The 17,400-nt window shown below is 34.3% G+C and overlaps 1 protein-coding gene across 4 annotated transcripts in view; it reads right to left on the bottom strand.

Annotated features, from left to right (window-relative positions):
- Nucleotides 1-17,400, bottom strand: part of CCDC91 (coiled-coil domain containing 91) — a 396,521-nt gene that overhangs the window by 252,851 nt on the left and 126,270 nt on the right. For all 4 annotated transcript variants that reach the window (XM_061205329.1, XM_061205328.1, XM_061205330.1 and 1 more), the window contains exons 4-6: nucleotides 14,665-14,825; nucleotides 13,539-13,742; nucleotides 12,677-12,781 (exon numbers count right to left, since the gene is read on the bottom strand). In XM_061205329.1, coding sequence (XP_061061312.1) covers nucleotides 12,677-12,781; nucleotides 13,539-13,742; nucleotides 14,665-14,825 — 470 coding nt within the window. The remainder of the gene's footprint in view (nucleotides 1-12,676; nucleotides 12,782-13,538; nucleotides 13,743-14,664; nucleotides 14,826-17,400) is intronic.

Below are 17,400 nucleotides of genomic sequence, written 5' to 3' on the forward strand. Positions count from 1 at the left end.
AGGATCTCCCAAAGGCACCGTCTCTAAATACCATCACATTGGGGGTTAGGGCTTCAACATATGAATTTGAGCATGGGGGAAGTGGAGACACATTAAATCCATAGTACTGCACAAGCCACCAACCATTTCAGTCAACCAACCAACCAACCTACATTTTTTTATGTGCCAAGCACTATTCCAGGAACTGATAATATAATAATTAAAAAAGACAGAAAATGTCTCCCCTTCCAGGAACTTACATTCCGAGAAAAAGGAGGAATAGTCAAACAATAAATACATAAACAAGATTCTGCTAAGTACTTTGAGGAAAATAAAATAAGAGTGGGTTAGGGGGAGCAGAAACTACTTTAACCAGAGAAATCAGAAAAAGGTTATCTAAAGAAGTGGCCTTTCAGTTGAGCTAAAACATGAAGATGAAGTAACGAACAAGTTAAACCAATCACAAAATGCTCAGAAAGCATTTATTCTACATACTCATCTTTCCAAAGTTTCAGATTTTGGCCACTATTCTCTGTATTGTTAAAGGGTTTTAGATAGTAAATTCCTTGACTATTCCCTTCAAAATCACAATATCTTTCCTCCTTCAGATAGAATATGTAAAGACACACACCCTTCTCAGCAAGTAAACACTCAAAGAGAAAAGGAGATAGAGCTCTTCAAAGCAATTCTTATCTATTAACATGTAGCAAATATGCCTTAGTCACCGCTTTCCACATTAAATGTTTCTGCCTGAGAAAAGTCTAAACTTTTAAGATCATCAAAGAAATATATAGAAAACATATAGACCCTGGGAGCCACCTAATCCTGCCTCAATTTGGGTGTGTCTTCTACTTCAACATTCATTTCTGGCTGCTGTGAGTGTAAATGCATCTTTTCTCCATTACTTTATACTCAACTATCCGGTCGAGAGAGAAAAAGGCACCATGACTTACCTACCAAATAAAGTATTATACATGGATTTTTTAAAGAATTTGCTTCAAACCAGTCTTTTCATTTACTGGTGAGGTCTGTGGCTTTGTTCTAGAATGGTTGAGGTCAGAGTTTGACCTCAGATAAGTAGGAAAATACAGTAAATACATCCCTTGAGACTGTAAACTAGAGTACTCAAAAATAACAGGTTTGCCTCACCACTGGATGAGAATGAGGCTTAGCCACATTATAAGCCCATGTTTTCCTATTTTTTGGCAATACCATTACGTGCACACACACAAAAATCTATCACTAAGCACTGCTCAAAAACATTTACTGGGTACAAAAAATCTGTGTGCACTCTAAGAATTCTCCTTGGACGATTTACAATCTAGTAAAGAAGGTAAAACATGCACTCCTAATGTCACAAATGTGCTTACAAACATCCTAATAGTAAATGGGATTACTGTAAATAAACATTAAAATTATATTTTACCAAATTACATGATCCTGAAAAGACAATTTTAAATGTTATTTAAATGTATAAGACAAGTTAAAGATCAAATTCAATGTCACAGAATAAGAATCATAATGACAATTCTATACCATCTCTGAAATGTGTTCATATAAACCTTTGCATTAGTATAGCTCACAAGGGGTCATGTACTATTTAACTTTAAAAGAAATTATGGCTCTGAAATTAGCATTCAGCCTTGAATCACTCACAATTAAAAATGAGTAAAACTTTTAAGACCAAATGAATATGTAAAAGTATTGGGTGGCCAAAAAGTTCGTTCGGGTTTTTTGTCATTGTTACAGAAAAACCCGAACGAACTTTTTGGCCACCCAATAATACATGCTTGCTGAAGAAATTTTATGCAGAATCATATTATGAGAATTTAGGTACCTAAATTTAAGGTAGACTCAATCCAGTTTTTGTATAAATTTTTTTTTTTTGCAGAAAATCTTCTCTTTAATGAAGGTAATTCATTTAAATTGAGAAAACTATTTTTAAATTTAAATGCAGGTTAAAAACCCTTTATTTTCTATTTACTATAGTATTTGAAGGTTCGTTTAAACTAGCCAAAACAGTTTACTTGATTTTTTTGTTTTTAAATATTTTACATTTCTAACTAAACTACTTAAAATTTCTAAATATGTTGAAACTTATTTGGAACACAAAAAAGTCATTTTACATATTGAATCAAATCTAAGATGCATATTTCATCACACTTTAAGATTTCTGAAATTAGGAAATGTTATCTTTTCTGTCGCCTCAAAATCTATTATCAAATTGATGGTGTGTCTTTAAAAATCTATGTTATCTTAAGTTTGTGAAGGTACTAGCAAACATTTTAAATTTCTGTTATTGTATAAGGGAGGAAAAACATTTTCACAACGGTCAATTAGCCTGTAGAACTGAAGATGGTATTCTTCTAATGACTTCAAAATTATTCAATTTAGTTTCGATAAATAAAAGAACAACTTAATTTTCTGAATTATTAGAACAGGAATGATAAAAATCACATAATACCTTCAGAATATGAACCAGCATGAAATTTCCAAAAGGTATACCTACATTGTCAATTCTCAATAATGTCCCCAATCTTGGCATTCTTTGAAACTGAACGGTCAATTTTCTCATTACTACTGTTACTTAGGAACAAATAATCCAATTGTTAAAGTATACATTTTTCCCACTGGTAGAACTAAAAAAAATGTCTTTGTTTTTCTAAAAACTGCATATTTGGATGATAAAATGGGGGGGAGGGGTGCTTTCCTAAAATGTTTATAGTATTGTTATTGTTTAAATTGTATCCAAAAATCTAGTGTTTTTATAAACAAGAGTTTAAGCTGTTTTCATTTTGGAAAAGTATATCATTCTTATTTGCTAAAAATGATCCTCATTTAAAAGAAAAAGCTGCTAACTCCTAAGTTAGGGAAAGGTTATAACACCTAAGTTAGGGAACAAAGATAATGAACGAGGAGAAATAGTATAAAACTTAAGTGTTTTTTTTATACTTTTTTGCAGGGGGGAGGGAATTAGTTGTTTAAAGTTTTTTACTTCCCTTGAAAAAATGGAATGAAGTATGTGAAATTCAGTGACAATCAGGAAAAAGTAATATAACTGACTTTCTATATAACTGAAGATGAAAACAAAGAATAAAGTAGTAGTTTTCCCAAGTAGTTTTTTTTTTTATTCTCTAGACATTTTCTTCTTCATTTCAACAATTCTCACAGGCACCTACAAGTACCAGGCAATAGTATGTAAAAATGAATAAGACACGGTCTTTACCCTCAAATTTTATTAAGCAATATTGAGACCTACAAGTCCCTACAATCTAGTACTAATTCCATAAAGAGGTAAATATGCTTGGGGAAAGCGTATGTTTAACCTTTGCTATCCCAGATAATTCCCTTTAATAACAATTAACAGTGAGAGAATACTGGGAATATGGCAGTAATGATGGTACAGTTTTCAGATCTCTCAAAATTCCCTCACAAAAACACATAGAGCACCTAAAAAAGTAGGACCAAAAACTCATACTCATTATCTATCACAAAAATAGATGTCACAGTATCTCTGTGAATGCCAGAATATAAGCAAGTAAAAATAAACCAAGAACAGTCTCAAGACCTGCACGGCATCAGAATCTGGGCAAGAGGAAAGAGGAAAGCAACAGGGTATCAGACAGACATGAGAACTCCAAAATAGCTAACAGATACTCACCAGAGAGGTCAGCAGGCCAATATGAGGACAGCAAGTAAGACAGAGGAGCCTAACATTCCAATAAGTACAAGTGGTCCTCAGTAAGGTATCAGTGGCCCAGGATACACTGGGTCCAATAAACTCTAAATACTTTCAAGAGAAAGCCCCACATTGAGGAGAAAAAACTGAGAACAGAGTCCAAATTGACCAAGCCAGAGACAACAAAACAAGGAAGGAAAAGAAGATCAAGTCAAAGTGAAAGAAGGGAACAGAGTCAGAAAATCTACAAATGTTGCCACATCCTTTTAATCCGACAAAAACATTAGAGCACTATACAATCATGAAGGGGAAAAAAACTGCCTTAAATCACTCCTCCAGTTAAAAAGATCAAGAAAACTAATTTCATATAAAAACAAATAACAGAAAATTATGTCAAATGCTATGCAATGTTTTATATAGATAGATAGATAGACAGATGGAACAGTATGACAGCCCTACATAAAATAAAAGCACAGCAGAAATATATATTTTAAAAAGAAGTTTTAAATTCTACCCTTGTATTTCAAAGTGAGTTAAAAGACATTATGAAAGTGATAAAGTAGATTACAGAACAATATGAATCATAATTAGAAAAACTCAGAAATGCGAGAAATTTCAGAAAAAAATTATAACAGAATAAATCATTTCAGAAATGATGACTAAACTAAAAAGAACAAAACATTAAATAAGCTAATCTGAAAATACCTTAAGAGAACTGGAATAAGAGAGGAAACACATTTTAGATCAAAAAGAAATGAAGAAAGATGAAAAGTATTCAAGAATAAAGGGTAATACGGAAGACAAAGAGTAACCAATACACACATAATAAGAGTCACCAAAACAAATAAAACATAGTAAGAAAATAAAACAAGTGTTAAATTTATAATTAATAAAAACTCCTTGACATTTAGAAGGAGGAATTGAAACTATATATGTATATTAAAGGACACATTGGAAATCTAGGGAAATCAACCTAGAATGACCAATACCAGGACGTATTACAGTAAAATTATTTTACTTTAAAGAATAAGAAATTAAAAGAAGAGTAGATGAAATTAAGCAATACTTTATAATAAAAGAAAATGGAATAATATATTTAGATACCCATAAAAAGAAAAAAGAATAAGGAATCTCTTAATGAACCACTATGGAAGGGCCTCCAAGAAATATGCTTCAAAAAGGAAGGGGGGGGGTGAATTTTTTAAATAAATAACGAAAGTGCATTTATTTAGTACACTACCATCTGTATACAAGCATGCCTCAGAGATACTGTGGGTTTGATTCCAAACCCACAATACGAGCCATCATCTGAGTCTTCAGTGAGTCCTAATCTTTTGGCTGGTGGAGGCTCTTGCCTCAGCGTTGATGGCTGCTGACTGATCAGGGTGGTGCTTGCTGAGGCTGGGGCGGCTGTGGCAGTTTCTTGAAATAAAGCAGCAGTGAGGTATTCCACAACGACTGACTCTTCCTTTCACAAATGATTTCTCTGTAGCATGCAATGCTGTTTGATAGCATTTGACCCACAGCAGAACATCTTCCAAAATTGGAGTCAATCCTCTCAAACCCCGCTGTTACTTTACCAACTCAGTTTATGTAACATTCTAAACCCGTTGTTGTCATTAAACAGTCTTCACAGCATCTTCACCAGGAGCAGATTCCATCTCAAGAAACCGCTTTCTTTGCTAAACCAAAAGAAGCAACACCTCATCCCTTCAAGTTTTATTATGAGACTGCAACAATTCAGTCACATCTTCAGGCCCTTCTTCTAATTCTACTTCTCTTGCTACTTCCACCACATCTACAGTGACTTCTTCCATTGAAGTTTTGAAACCAAAACATAAAATCTTTATTTTCCTTTCATTTTTCCCCCTTTTTCAGAATACGGATAATCATTTTTAAAGATAGGTGAATAAACAGGATATCTTCAAGCTATGCGTAATTTGTATTTCTTTCAGTATTTTCTACTACTAAGTAGGACTTCAACTACATTTTGGGTTACCTATGCAGAACTGGTTAATTCCTCACATACCAGGTTATCAAGTTAAATGCTCAAGGTATCAAGCCATTGCTCTAATGCCATAAAGCATAATTACTACAGTAGTCTCTGGCTAAGGGCCCAACTTTCCAACACCTGACTAGTATTCACTTTAAAACAGTACAGAAAAATACTGAGAATAGTATCTATTCAAAATGACATAATGTAACCTTTGAAATCAGCAGCAGAACACAGATAATACTCTGAAGCAGTATAAATCCATTTATGAGATCAATTTAAAGTCCTCTGAAACACTGTGTTTTTACATCACTTTTTTAAAATTAAATTCTCAAACTGAATAATCAACATACTCTAACTAAGAGACATTTCAATAGGAAATGGCATTTGGAAGCACAGACCCAACCTTTAAAAAGTTTGTACAGGAAATTCCCAAAACTAGCCATAGCTACCAATACCAACAACTATCAGAGATGATAATTTAACAATCAGCTGCATCTATTAATTAAACTTGTTAAAATGTGGTCACAGTATGAAATGTACAGTCTGAGAAGCTTCCAAGTCTCTTCAGTGCTCATCACAGGTGTGGAAGTACTTGCTATGAGAGTCAGAGACAAAAGACAAAAGAGATTGGAATCCAAGTTGTACTAAGATGAGCTCTCTATTCATGTTTCATGAAAAGTCCTTTAAATAGCTACCGCTGACACATGGAGCATGATTCACTTTTCTTCCTCTGCTTAGGCTCACACCCTGGATAGCACAGGAAAGGAGAGGTAGTGCACACCCCCACTGTACTGCAGAGTTCACGGTATTCCTTATTATGGGCACATTCACACCCCTCCACCTAACCTGGTAATTAGACCGTATCACATAAAACCACACTGTTAGAATTCTCTGTAATAGTTAATGTTGCTCTTTAAAAAAAGTTTTAAGGGTTTTACAAACATTCCATTTATTAATTACTCCATCTCGTGTCAGACTAAAATCTTGACAAAGGCACACCCAACACTGGTCTAAGCGGAGGCAGATTTCTTTTCAAAATTGAAAATTCGAGCACTATATTTTGATATCACGTGAAAATACTTGGATTTTTCATGGTGATGAATAGGTATGAATTTTGTTTGCTTTTTTTTTCTCTGTATTGTCCACCTTTTCCACAATAAACCTATTATTCTTATAAATATACAAGCATACTAACATTTTTTAAGGAGAAAGGCTTCTCAGTCAATTTAACCCAGTCTTATGAGGACTATCTTTTGTACTCCTGGATATTTTGCTTTATTTAGGATACCATAGAGAGGCAGGCACCAATATATTATCCCTGTCATCAAAAATAGCAGAAAAGAAAACTTTTTCTATTTCATTAAGCTCCACAAATATTTAGAAGACCTGTATGCTATATATGCCTTAATATAAAAAATATGTGGATTGCCATCATCTACAGAAAATACATGATAAATATATTGACTTTCAAATATCTGAGGGATGACTTGCAGACCATAATTCAAGCAAGAAATTTAATATATATTTTCATGATTTAAAAACTCACTTTTGCTAAAATTTCATCCTACATATATTTAGCATAGAGTGGCCTCCTTTGATACTCACAAATTTAATCACATCTCCTATTCCTAAGAAATCATTAGATAGAACCAACTTTGTACCAGTTGTTTAAAAAGGCTATATTCCCAGAAAGAAATGAATTACAGAAAGTAGGTCAAACAGTGAAGGTCAAGATTTTCTAAATTCTTAATGATCAGGTACAATACAATTTAAATATATTTATTAAAAATACATTTCCAGAAAGTCTAATACATACACCTATTTATGCACAAACTTGGTAAGTATAAAGCAGATACAGAGATTTATGGATTATCTCACAAACTGAGTTATGCATATTTTTATTTTCCCCTCCTCTATCTACAAGGACTCTATGAGTTGATTACTTAAGCTGTTTTCCTTAAAAACTTTACTCAAAATACCTGCTTTATCTTGAGAATGAAAAATGGAGCTGGAGGAATCAGGCTCCCTGACTTCAGACTATATTACAAAGCTACAGTAATCAAGACAGTTTGGTACTGGCACAAAAACAGAAATATAGATCAATGGAACAGGATAGAAAGCCCAGAGATAAGCCCACGCACATATGGTCACCTTATCTTTGATAAAGGAGGCAAGCATATACAGTGGAGAAAAGACAGCCTCTTCAATAAGTGGTGCTGGGAAAATTGGACAGGTACATGTAAAAGTATGAAATTAGAACACTCCCTGACACCATACACAAAAATAAACTCAAAATGGATTAAAGACCTAAGTGTAAGGCCAGACACTATCAAACTCTTAGAGGAAAACATAGGCAGAACACTCTATGACATAAATCACAGCAAGATCCTTTTTGACCCAGCTCCTAGAGAAATGGAAATAAAAACACAAATAAACAAATGGGACCTAATGAAACTTAAAAGCTTTTGCACAGCAAAGGAAACCATAAACAAGACCAAAAGACAACCCTCAGAATGGGAGAAAATATTTGCAAATGAAGCAACTGACAAAGGATTAATCTCCAAGATTTACAAGCAGCTCATGCAGCTCAATAACAAAAAAACAAACAACCCAATCCAAAAATGGGCAGAAGACCTAAATAGACATTTCTCCAAAGAAGATATACAGAGTGCCAACAGACACATGAAAGAATGCTCAACATCATTAATGATTAGAGAAATGCAAATCAAAACTACAATGAGGTATCATCTCACACCAGTCAGAATGGCCATCATCAAAAAATCTAGAAACAATAAATGCTGGAGAGGGTGTACAGAAAAGGGAACACTCTTGCACTGTTGGTGGGAATGTAAATTGATACAGCCACTATGGAGAACAGTATGGAGGTTCCTTAAAAAACTAAAAATAGAACTACCATACGACCCAGCAATCCCACTACTGGGCATATACCCTGAGAAAACCATAATTCAGAAAGAGTCATATACCAAAATATTCATTGCAGCTCTGTTTACAATAGCCAGGACATGGAAGCAACCTAGGTGTCCATCATCGGATGAATGGATAAAGAAGATGTGGCACATATATACAATGGAATATTACTCAGCCATAAGAAGAAATGAAATGGAGGTGTTTGTAATGAGGTGGATGGAGTTAGAGTCTGTCATACAGAGTGAAGTAAGTCAGAAAGAGAAAAACAAATACAGTATGCTAACACATATATATGGAATCTAAGGAAAAAAAAAAAAAAGGTCATGAAGAACCTAGTGGCAAGATGGGAATAAAGACACAGACCTACTAGAGAATGGACTTGAGGATATGGGGAGGGGGAGGGGTGAGATGTGACAGGGTGAGAGAGTGTCATGGACATATATACACTACCAAATGTAAAATAGATAGCTAGTGGGAAGCAGCCGCATAGCACAGGGAGATCAGCTTGGTGCTTTGTTACCACCTAGAGGGGTGGGATAGGGAGGGTGGGAGGGAGGGAGATGCAAGAGGGAAGAGATATGGGAACATATGTATATGTATAACTGATTCACTTTGTTATAAAGCAGAAACTAACACACCATTGTAAAGCAATTATACTTCAATAAAGATGTTTTAAAAAAAAAAAAATACCTGCTTTAAATTAATGTATTTTAGGGTTGAATTAATTTTCTGCTGAGCTACAATAAAGAATATTTAAAATTTAAAATGTTCCTTTTTATTTCACTTCTAGACTAAGATGAAATAGATGCACTTCTCCCTATTTTTCTCAAGAAGTACAGCTAAAAGACCTGGACATTATCTTTAAAACAAATGTAAGAAGACTGCAAAGGGGGACAAGAAAGCAGACCACCTGGGGACTTGAGGAACCAAGGAATGACACAGCAGCAAATTTTGTGAGTTTTCTTTTAGCCTCCTATATCCCAAACTGGGTACTAGAATGACCAGCAACCAGGAAATGCCAATGGGCACAAACACAAACAGCCCCAAGAAAAGCTATCCCTCTCCACCCAAAGGTCCACAAAAGGGGCAACCTAGCAGAACAGATAACTGGTAGATAATAAGTGCTCTATGAGAGCCAAACCCCACGGAAAAAAAAATATGATCCCATCTCCAGCTCTATGAGCAAAGGCCAAAAGGCTAAACCCAGACTTCTACCCTCACCCAGCAGGGACATAGAAACTAAACAGTGTGCCTGCCTTGGAGTTCAATTTGGCTATAAGACCTCCTAGTACACTTTTCTATCACTTATTTAGCCAAGGTGATAAAATAGTCCCTAAGTTAGTTTACTTTTTTTTCCACATAGTATAAAAAGGAGAGAGGTCCTTTTTGGTACTGAAGTAAAATCACCTAAAAAATGTTTTCTTGAGACGTACTGTTTCCAGAAAAAGGAAAGTATTTTTAAACTGAATATTAGTTTTGAAGACTCAAGTTGTTACTCTTAGATTACCACTATTAATAGTAAAAGCAATAAGACAACAATGATAATGTCACTAGGCGTTTATATTGGTTTTCACTATGGACAGCTCAAAGTGTTGTATACCAGGTGTTAGATGGTCTCTCAGGTATGTTATTGTTCCCATTAACAGATTGAGAAACTGAATTTGCAAAGGTATCTGTCTCACTAACAGGCCCAGAATAAGTCACTCAATGCAGAGAGAAGAAAACACAAAGTTCCAGTAATCAGTACTGAACCTTCCAATAAGCACCCTAATTCCAAGTATGGGGCTATAAATGTGGCTGTACACAATATAATTAGCCCTTGGGCAGCAAGGTGCATTATATTAGTGAATTCATTCATTCATTCAAGAGTATTAATTGAGCCCACATTACATGCCAAGTATTGCTCTAGGCACTGGAAAGTTCCCAATCCCATGGAGCTTACACTCTGGTGAGGGTAAAAGAACAAATAAACAAATCAAAATAAATAACAATTGCTATGAGGAGGGGGGAAAAAAAGCAAAGAAAGGGGGCTAGGGAATGCTGAGCATGTACACAGGTTCTTATTTTCTATAGCATAGTCAAAGAAAGCTTCCACAAGAAGGTAGCATTTGAGCAACTTTCTAAAGGAAACTAGGGTTCACTGAGAGTTGTTAAAAAGTATAATTTTCAAAAAGTTAAAATGTGACTCATATAAATATAAATGAAACACATCAAAGACTTATACTACTCTTTATTAATAAAGAATCATTTATGTTAACAGAAGGAATCAGATGTTAAGACTGGTTCAAAGAGCATTTATTTGAATAGGCATACGAATAGAAAATTTAAATAACGGAGTGTTAGACCAAGCAAGAGTCCTAGTTGGAGATAATGTCTAATGAATGTCCTACAGTGCAATAAACACTATTCTTTGAAATTCTAACAGAGAGATATTATTTGCACCTCTTCTGTGAAAAAAATTAATTAACGTGTAATGTCAATACAACTGAGACTTTTAATCAATAGTAAACAGTGAGTCACATTCACAGTGAGTACTACATTCTTTTAAATAATCCTTGAGTAGGTCTAGTAAGTAATGCCCTCATAGGACACTGAAAGAACATACTGTTCACCCTTTTCTTTGTTTTCAAGTTTTACATTTTTTAAACAAAGCCATGCAGATATCTGCAGGAAGAGCATTCCAGTCAGAGAAACTGAATGAATCACAAACTGTTTCCCTCCACTCACTACTCCAACAGGCAAGGAATGCCCTCAGTAACACAGACTCACACATTCGCCTGGACCTTATTACGAATTCAGTGTAAGTAAATAGCTGGGGGCGAACTGGAAAAGTTGGAGAAGCCAGAAGATTTACACTGAAAGGAGAATGATAATTGAGGTTGGGAAATGATTTGACTCACATTTTTAAAAAACACTGCTCCACCTGCTGAAATAAAGACTCATTAAGGGAGAAGAGCACGGGGAGAAGCTAGAGGCCACTTAGGAGACTATTAAAATGATCTAGGCAAATAAACAAGTAAATACATAGTTTGTCAGATGTAAAAAGTGCTATGGAGAAAAATAAAGCAGAATATGGGAAGGCTGGTAGGGGATATCAGCATTGTTTGGAAAGGTCTCCCTTGATAAGGTGATATTTGCACGGAGACCTGAATGATATAAAAAAGTAAACAATGCAGAAAATTGAGGGACGAGTGCTCTAGACATAGGGATAAAGCAAAACGATTGAAGAGAAAGAGTCAGGGAAAAGACAGGGAGAAGGGACACAAAAAAATGGAGGGCCTTGCAAACCATTTTAAGGACTTACTTGACTTTTAGTTTGGGTGAGGTGAGAAGCCATTGAAGGTTTCCTAGCAGAGAAATGACATGAGCAGCTTTAACTATTAAACAGATCACAGTGGCTGCCATGTGGAGAATGGTCTGTAAGTGGGCAATGACAGAAGCAAAAAGATTAGAATAGAAGATACTTCAGTATTCCAAGGGAGAAATAAGGATGGCCTAGAATAGGTTGGCAGCAGTGACCATAATGACAAACAGTCGAAACCTGGATATTTTGGAGGTAGAGCCAACAGGTTTTGCTTAAGGAACAGACATGGGATAAGCACAAAAAGGAATAAATGTGGGTTTCAGCTTTAGCAACTGTAAAGACAGAACTGCTATTTCCTGGGATGGGGAAGACTGCAGAAGAAACAAGTTTGTTAAGGAAATTTGAGGAGAAGACGAGGAGACATTGATTACAAACAATTTATGAAAAAGGTTAAATATCTCAGTTTGGTGTTTATACGATTCTAAGCTCTTTCCAAATGCAATCGCAATAAGAAAAATTGGAATGTCTAATTTCCAAATTGAGAAAATCATCAGAAACAGAATATTTTTCGCCAGACTGAGTCTCAAACAGCTAACCTGCATGGCTTCTCAGAGATTCGTACTGTTCAAAATGGCATTTATCATTAATTTCACACGTTAGTCAGTATTTTACATATTTAAGCAAGTATCTGCTGCTTCATTCATAAAGCATTCATTGAGCACTTTTTGAAGTTATATTACATGCTTCATCAAAAGGCCTACATTTTAAATTTATAATTCACTGTTTTTACCTGAAGTTCTTTGTATCTATCTTGAAAAGAAATGGCCTCTTGCTCTTTTTCTTTAAGGAAATCTTTTTCCAAGACACTATGTTTTTCCATCAATGATTCCACATCCTAAAAGAAAAAAAATCCAAGCATAAATTTTGTAATATTTAAAGGCATAAAATATATTCAGTTTTTTCAATAAACATATTAGAAAATATTTGGTAAGGAAAGAACCCACCAGAAGTATGGTTTTCAAAGTTCAACAATATTATAAAACGTATGCTTCACTCTCATTCCCAGACCAGTATCAAACACTGATATAACACTGACACTGCTATAACACTAAAATTATTCATGCTAATAAATAAATAAAAGCATCTAAACTAATTGTAAACAACACTCTACCTCTACCTATACTTTCTATAAATTTGCTAAGGTCTTTTTATAGAGATATTTGTAGGAAACAGAAATGAGAACACATAAATAATTTACTAAAATAGCTGTATTTCTAAGTAATCTTGTCAAATATCCCATCATGTCTGACTTCTCATAGGGACAAATGAATATTACAAATCTTCTAACCTACATAAGAAATACAATATTACCTGCTTTCAAAGTAAATAAAAATAAACCAGAAGGAAAGCATTCATTAGCGAAAAAAAAAATCTAGTAAAAGACGTTCATATTTTTAAAAGTACACCTTTAAAACTAGAAATTTCTTATCAAAGACTTTCGTAAGTGATAAGCTTGTATGACTGATTTAAACCTACAGCCAAAGAGCATAATGGCTTTTCCACTGCTGAATTTTTAATCAGAAGTTGGGATTATATCATATTTCCAGTATATGCAATTCAAACATTTATTTTTTAGGCAAATGTAAATATACCTTTTTAATTCTCTGTTTTTCTTCTTCAGAGACTTTGAGTTTCATCTCCAGACTTGAAATTTTCTGCTGAAGCTGTATGTTTGATACATTGGCTCCAGGATCCTCAGAATCATCCACAAGAGCAATTGTTCCATTACTTTTCTCCTCAGTTAAACCCAACGGAAAAAGTGAGATATCCAGATGAGTGTGTGTTGATTGCTGAATCTAAACCACATTAAAAAAAAAAACAAACAAACAAACAAACACAAGAGGGGAAAGTTTACACTGCACCAAGAAGGAAAACATCCAAAGGGCACCAGAAACCACATTTGGAAATTAAGTTGTAGCAAAGGTTCCGAAATTATTTCACCCTTTAAGTAAATCAACAGAAAACCTCAAACTGTTACAACAACCTAATCTTCGCAATAAGAAACAAAATTTTCTGTAAACTTCAAAGTTTAAAGCATTTATTATTTTCCAAGCAAAGCACTAAAAACTTAAAACTTTTTCTTGAGAGTGTATAATAAGTATAGACACATCTGATACCAGTTCTTAAATTTACACACACACTCAGAATTTGTTTATATACTAAGTTATAAATCAGATTTTTAAATTTATCAATAACCACTAATTGATCATCACTTTCTAGTAAAGATAACGGGTGACTCAAGATTGTATACAGCACTTTGGAAATCTGGAATAACTCCAGCATCTAGCACAAGGCCTGAATCGATAAATATTTGAATGAAAAAACGCTATGACCGCTGTGTTTTTGGTTTTACTCTAAAATTGAAATGAATACTCTAATACTTGAAAACATATGGTAAGCTTCCCTGAAAAGAGAAATAGTTTTTTTGTAATTATTTTCCTTTTTGAAGTTCACAATCTGCAATGCAAAACTAAGTCAACTTTAATAAAACATATTTGGTTTTCAAACCGTATTTTGGTAACTAACACTACTTAAATACCTTACAATTGTGCCACAAAACAAACATATTATTTAGTTTTTAGAATTCTAGATATTAACCTCAAAGTTAGAGTATCTACAGGAGGGAAAAAAAAAAAGGAAATCAGGAGAGCTTCAATTAAATCAGTATGCAATTTTTTTAAGTAGGCAAAGTTCCTATAAAAATATGCTTGTCTTTACCTGTGCTTTAGGAAAAGTTTGACTGACAATGCTGTTGTCTGCATGTGTATTCTCTGGTGACGAAATGATGGGCTCAGAAGAGAGGCAGCCAACCGAAGGAGAAGTGTGGTCATGGTCCAATACAATCTCAGGAGAGGCTGGAGAAAGATGGACTCCAGATACTAAAGGAAAACAAACAAAACAAAACAAGAAAAGGATCATTAAAGTGAAAATAAAGAACAGGCTGAAGGGAAGAAAAGAGAGTAGAGGGAGGGAAAGAAAAAGGGGTAAGGAAAGTAAAAGCAATGAGATAGAAAATGAGGATTCTATGACCATTTTTCAGGGATTTTTACTGAGATCTAAAACTAGTGTTTCTAAATTGAACAGGAAATTTCCATGTGAGACCCAAGCACACAAAACAACTTAATAATGTCTTAATGTCTACATACTAACACATTACCATAAGGGGTGCATTTGCAACTCAGAGAAATTATTCAAATATATTATTTACCTATTCAGTTAGTTAAGAAAAAGCACTAGCATGCCTACCAGTGCCAAACACAGGCACTAGGTACTGAGGAGACAGCAATGAGCAGAACATGCATCCATGTACTCAGTGACCTTATGACCCAGGAGGCAAGTCAAATGAATTACTTATTACAATAAAGCGAGCTAAGGGGAAGAACAATGACGCTAAAATAGCTAATCCACTGTCCCTGTGTTAATTTCTTCTTTTACAACAGCAAAAGATTTTTCATGTTAAAGTCAATTTTAGTTTGTTTTCACAGACAAATAATGTTGAAATGCAACTCTGTAATTAGTTTCACAACAAAATATTATTAGACTGTGATGAGGGTTCAAATACAAAGGTCACGAAAGGAAAGCCAATTCCAAACATGAAATAAGACAAAAATATTGATGATGGCAAAATAAACAGATTATATTACTTTATTTTCAAACGTTCTTTCTAAAAATTCAAATGCATTTGTATTGTGTGTTTTAAAGTTTAAGAAGAGTAACTAAACCATTTTTAACAGCAATTCATTTATACGTTTTGACTTTCTAAATTATAAAGACCTTTATTCCACATTGGCATCAGTAGCAACGTCAGCGAAGTTCTACCATAAATTCTGGAAGGCAGCTCACAATGGAAATTGCATTTTTCCCTGAAGAAAGACATTTATAAGGTCATTAGGTATTAACAAACTAAGGAATGTATCAATTTTTTATTGGTACCATATAGGATTATTTAATTATCTTATGTACACTTTCATTGTGTAGCAGTATTGTGTTTTTCAAATACTATGTGCCATACTGGATAAGGTATTGTAGCTTCTCCCACAAGCATTTCACTATCTTAACTAAAATACAGAAAACTGGAATTTCAACCCATGTTTGTACTTTATATATCTTTTTCAGAAATTTTTGCTAATCTTCACTATTCTATATGCTAACAGATTTCCCTAAAATGTCAAAATATTCTAACTTCTAATTCTAAATTACAATTATACCAAAAATATTACTAATTAATTTTTAAAGGAATGAAAATAAGTACTATAGTATAGTGAAGAGGAATACAGCCTTATGATTAAGAGCACAGACTGAAATCATATTGCCAAAGCAAGTGTACAATATCTGGCAAGTTTACTTAACTTCCTTCAGTTTCCTCATCTGTAAAACTGGCATAGAGGTGCTGATGAGGTTTTAAATGACTAAAATATGTAAAGCTTTTAGCATCGTGCTGAAATTATTTTCATCATTATTTCAGAGATTGTTAAGATTTGTTGGACAAGTATGTTTTACTTCCAGGCATAAAGGGTATGTGTGACTATGATCCTATGTTCAAGAAACTCTTAAAAATATCATTCTGATCCACCACCTGAACATTTTAACATCTCTTTATGTTATTCACATTTATAGCCATAATCTAAGACAAGATGTCATGTTGTCATGAGTTAAATTCTCATTCTGTAACATTACATGTTCAAGTATGCCATATTAGGGAAAGAGGCTAGAATAAAGGAAGGAAGGGAGAGAAAGAGAAAGGAAAGAAAAGAGATAAATAAGGGGAAGGAAAAGGGAGAGGTTGAGGGAGGAAAGTAGGGATGGGAGGAGGCACCCTCACCCTCACACTTCCCACTAGTTACCACTACCATACTTTCCCTTCATAACCAAATTTCTTGCCTCCATCTGCTTCTTCCTCACCCAACCCTCATCATGCCACTAGACCCACTTTTTATGATATTAATTTTCCTTTCAGGTATTATTAAGTCAAATGAACACTTCTTATTTTATCTTCCTTTAGTTCTCCAGAGCACATAATACTAATGACTCTCCCTTTTCCTTGAAACTCTTCCCTTGGCACCTATAAGCCACTATATCCTAAATTCCTCCTAACATTTTAACTTTTTTTTTCTTGTTTCCTTTTCAGGCTCTTTTCCACTCATTCTTTAATTTCATTGTTTCCTACACCCTCTGATCTTCTCAGTGTTCACATTATTCTTACCACTTTCAGAACCCATTATTTAAATTATCACCTATAAGCTAATGACACCAAAATTCACATTTCTAGCACAAACCACTCTACAGACCTCCAGATCCCTATGCTCACCTAACTACCAGACAGTCCATTTAGCTGTCTAGTACATTCATCAGACTTACCCATCATCTTACATAAACCTGCTTTGCTTCATGTTAGTGGTATCTCAATGAACTATTTGCCCAAGCCAGAAATGATACCACCAAGTGCCAACTTCA

The sequence above is a fragment of the Eubalaena glacialis genome, chromosome 11 (genome assembly GCF_028564815.1).
Source record: "Eubalaena glacialis isolate mEubGla1 chromosome 11, mEubGla1.1.hap2.+ XY, whole genome shotgun sequence".
NCBI classification, from domain to species: Eukaryota; Metazoa; Chordata; class Mammalia; order Artiodactyla; family Balaenidae; genus Eubalaena; species Eubalaena glacialis.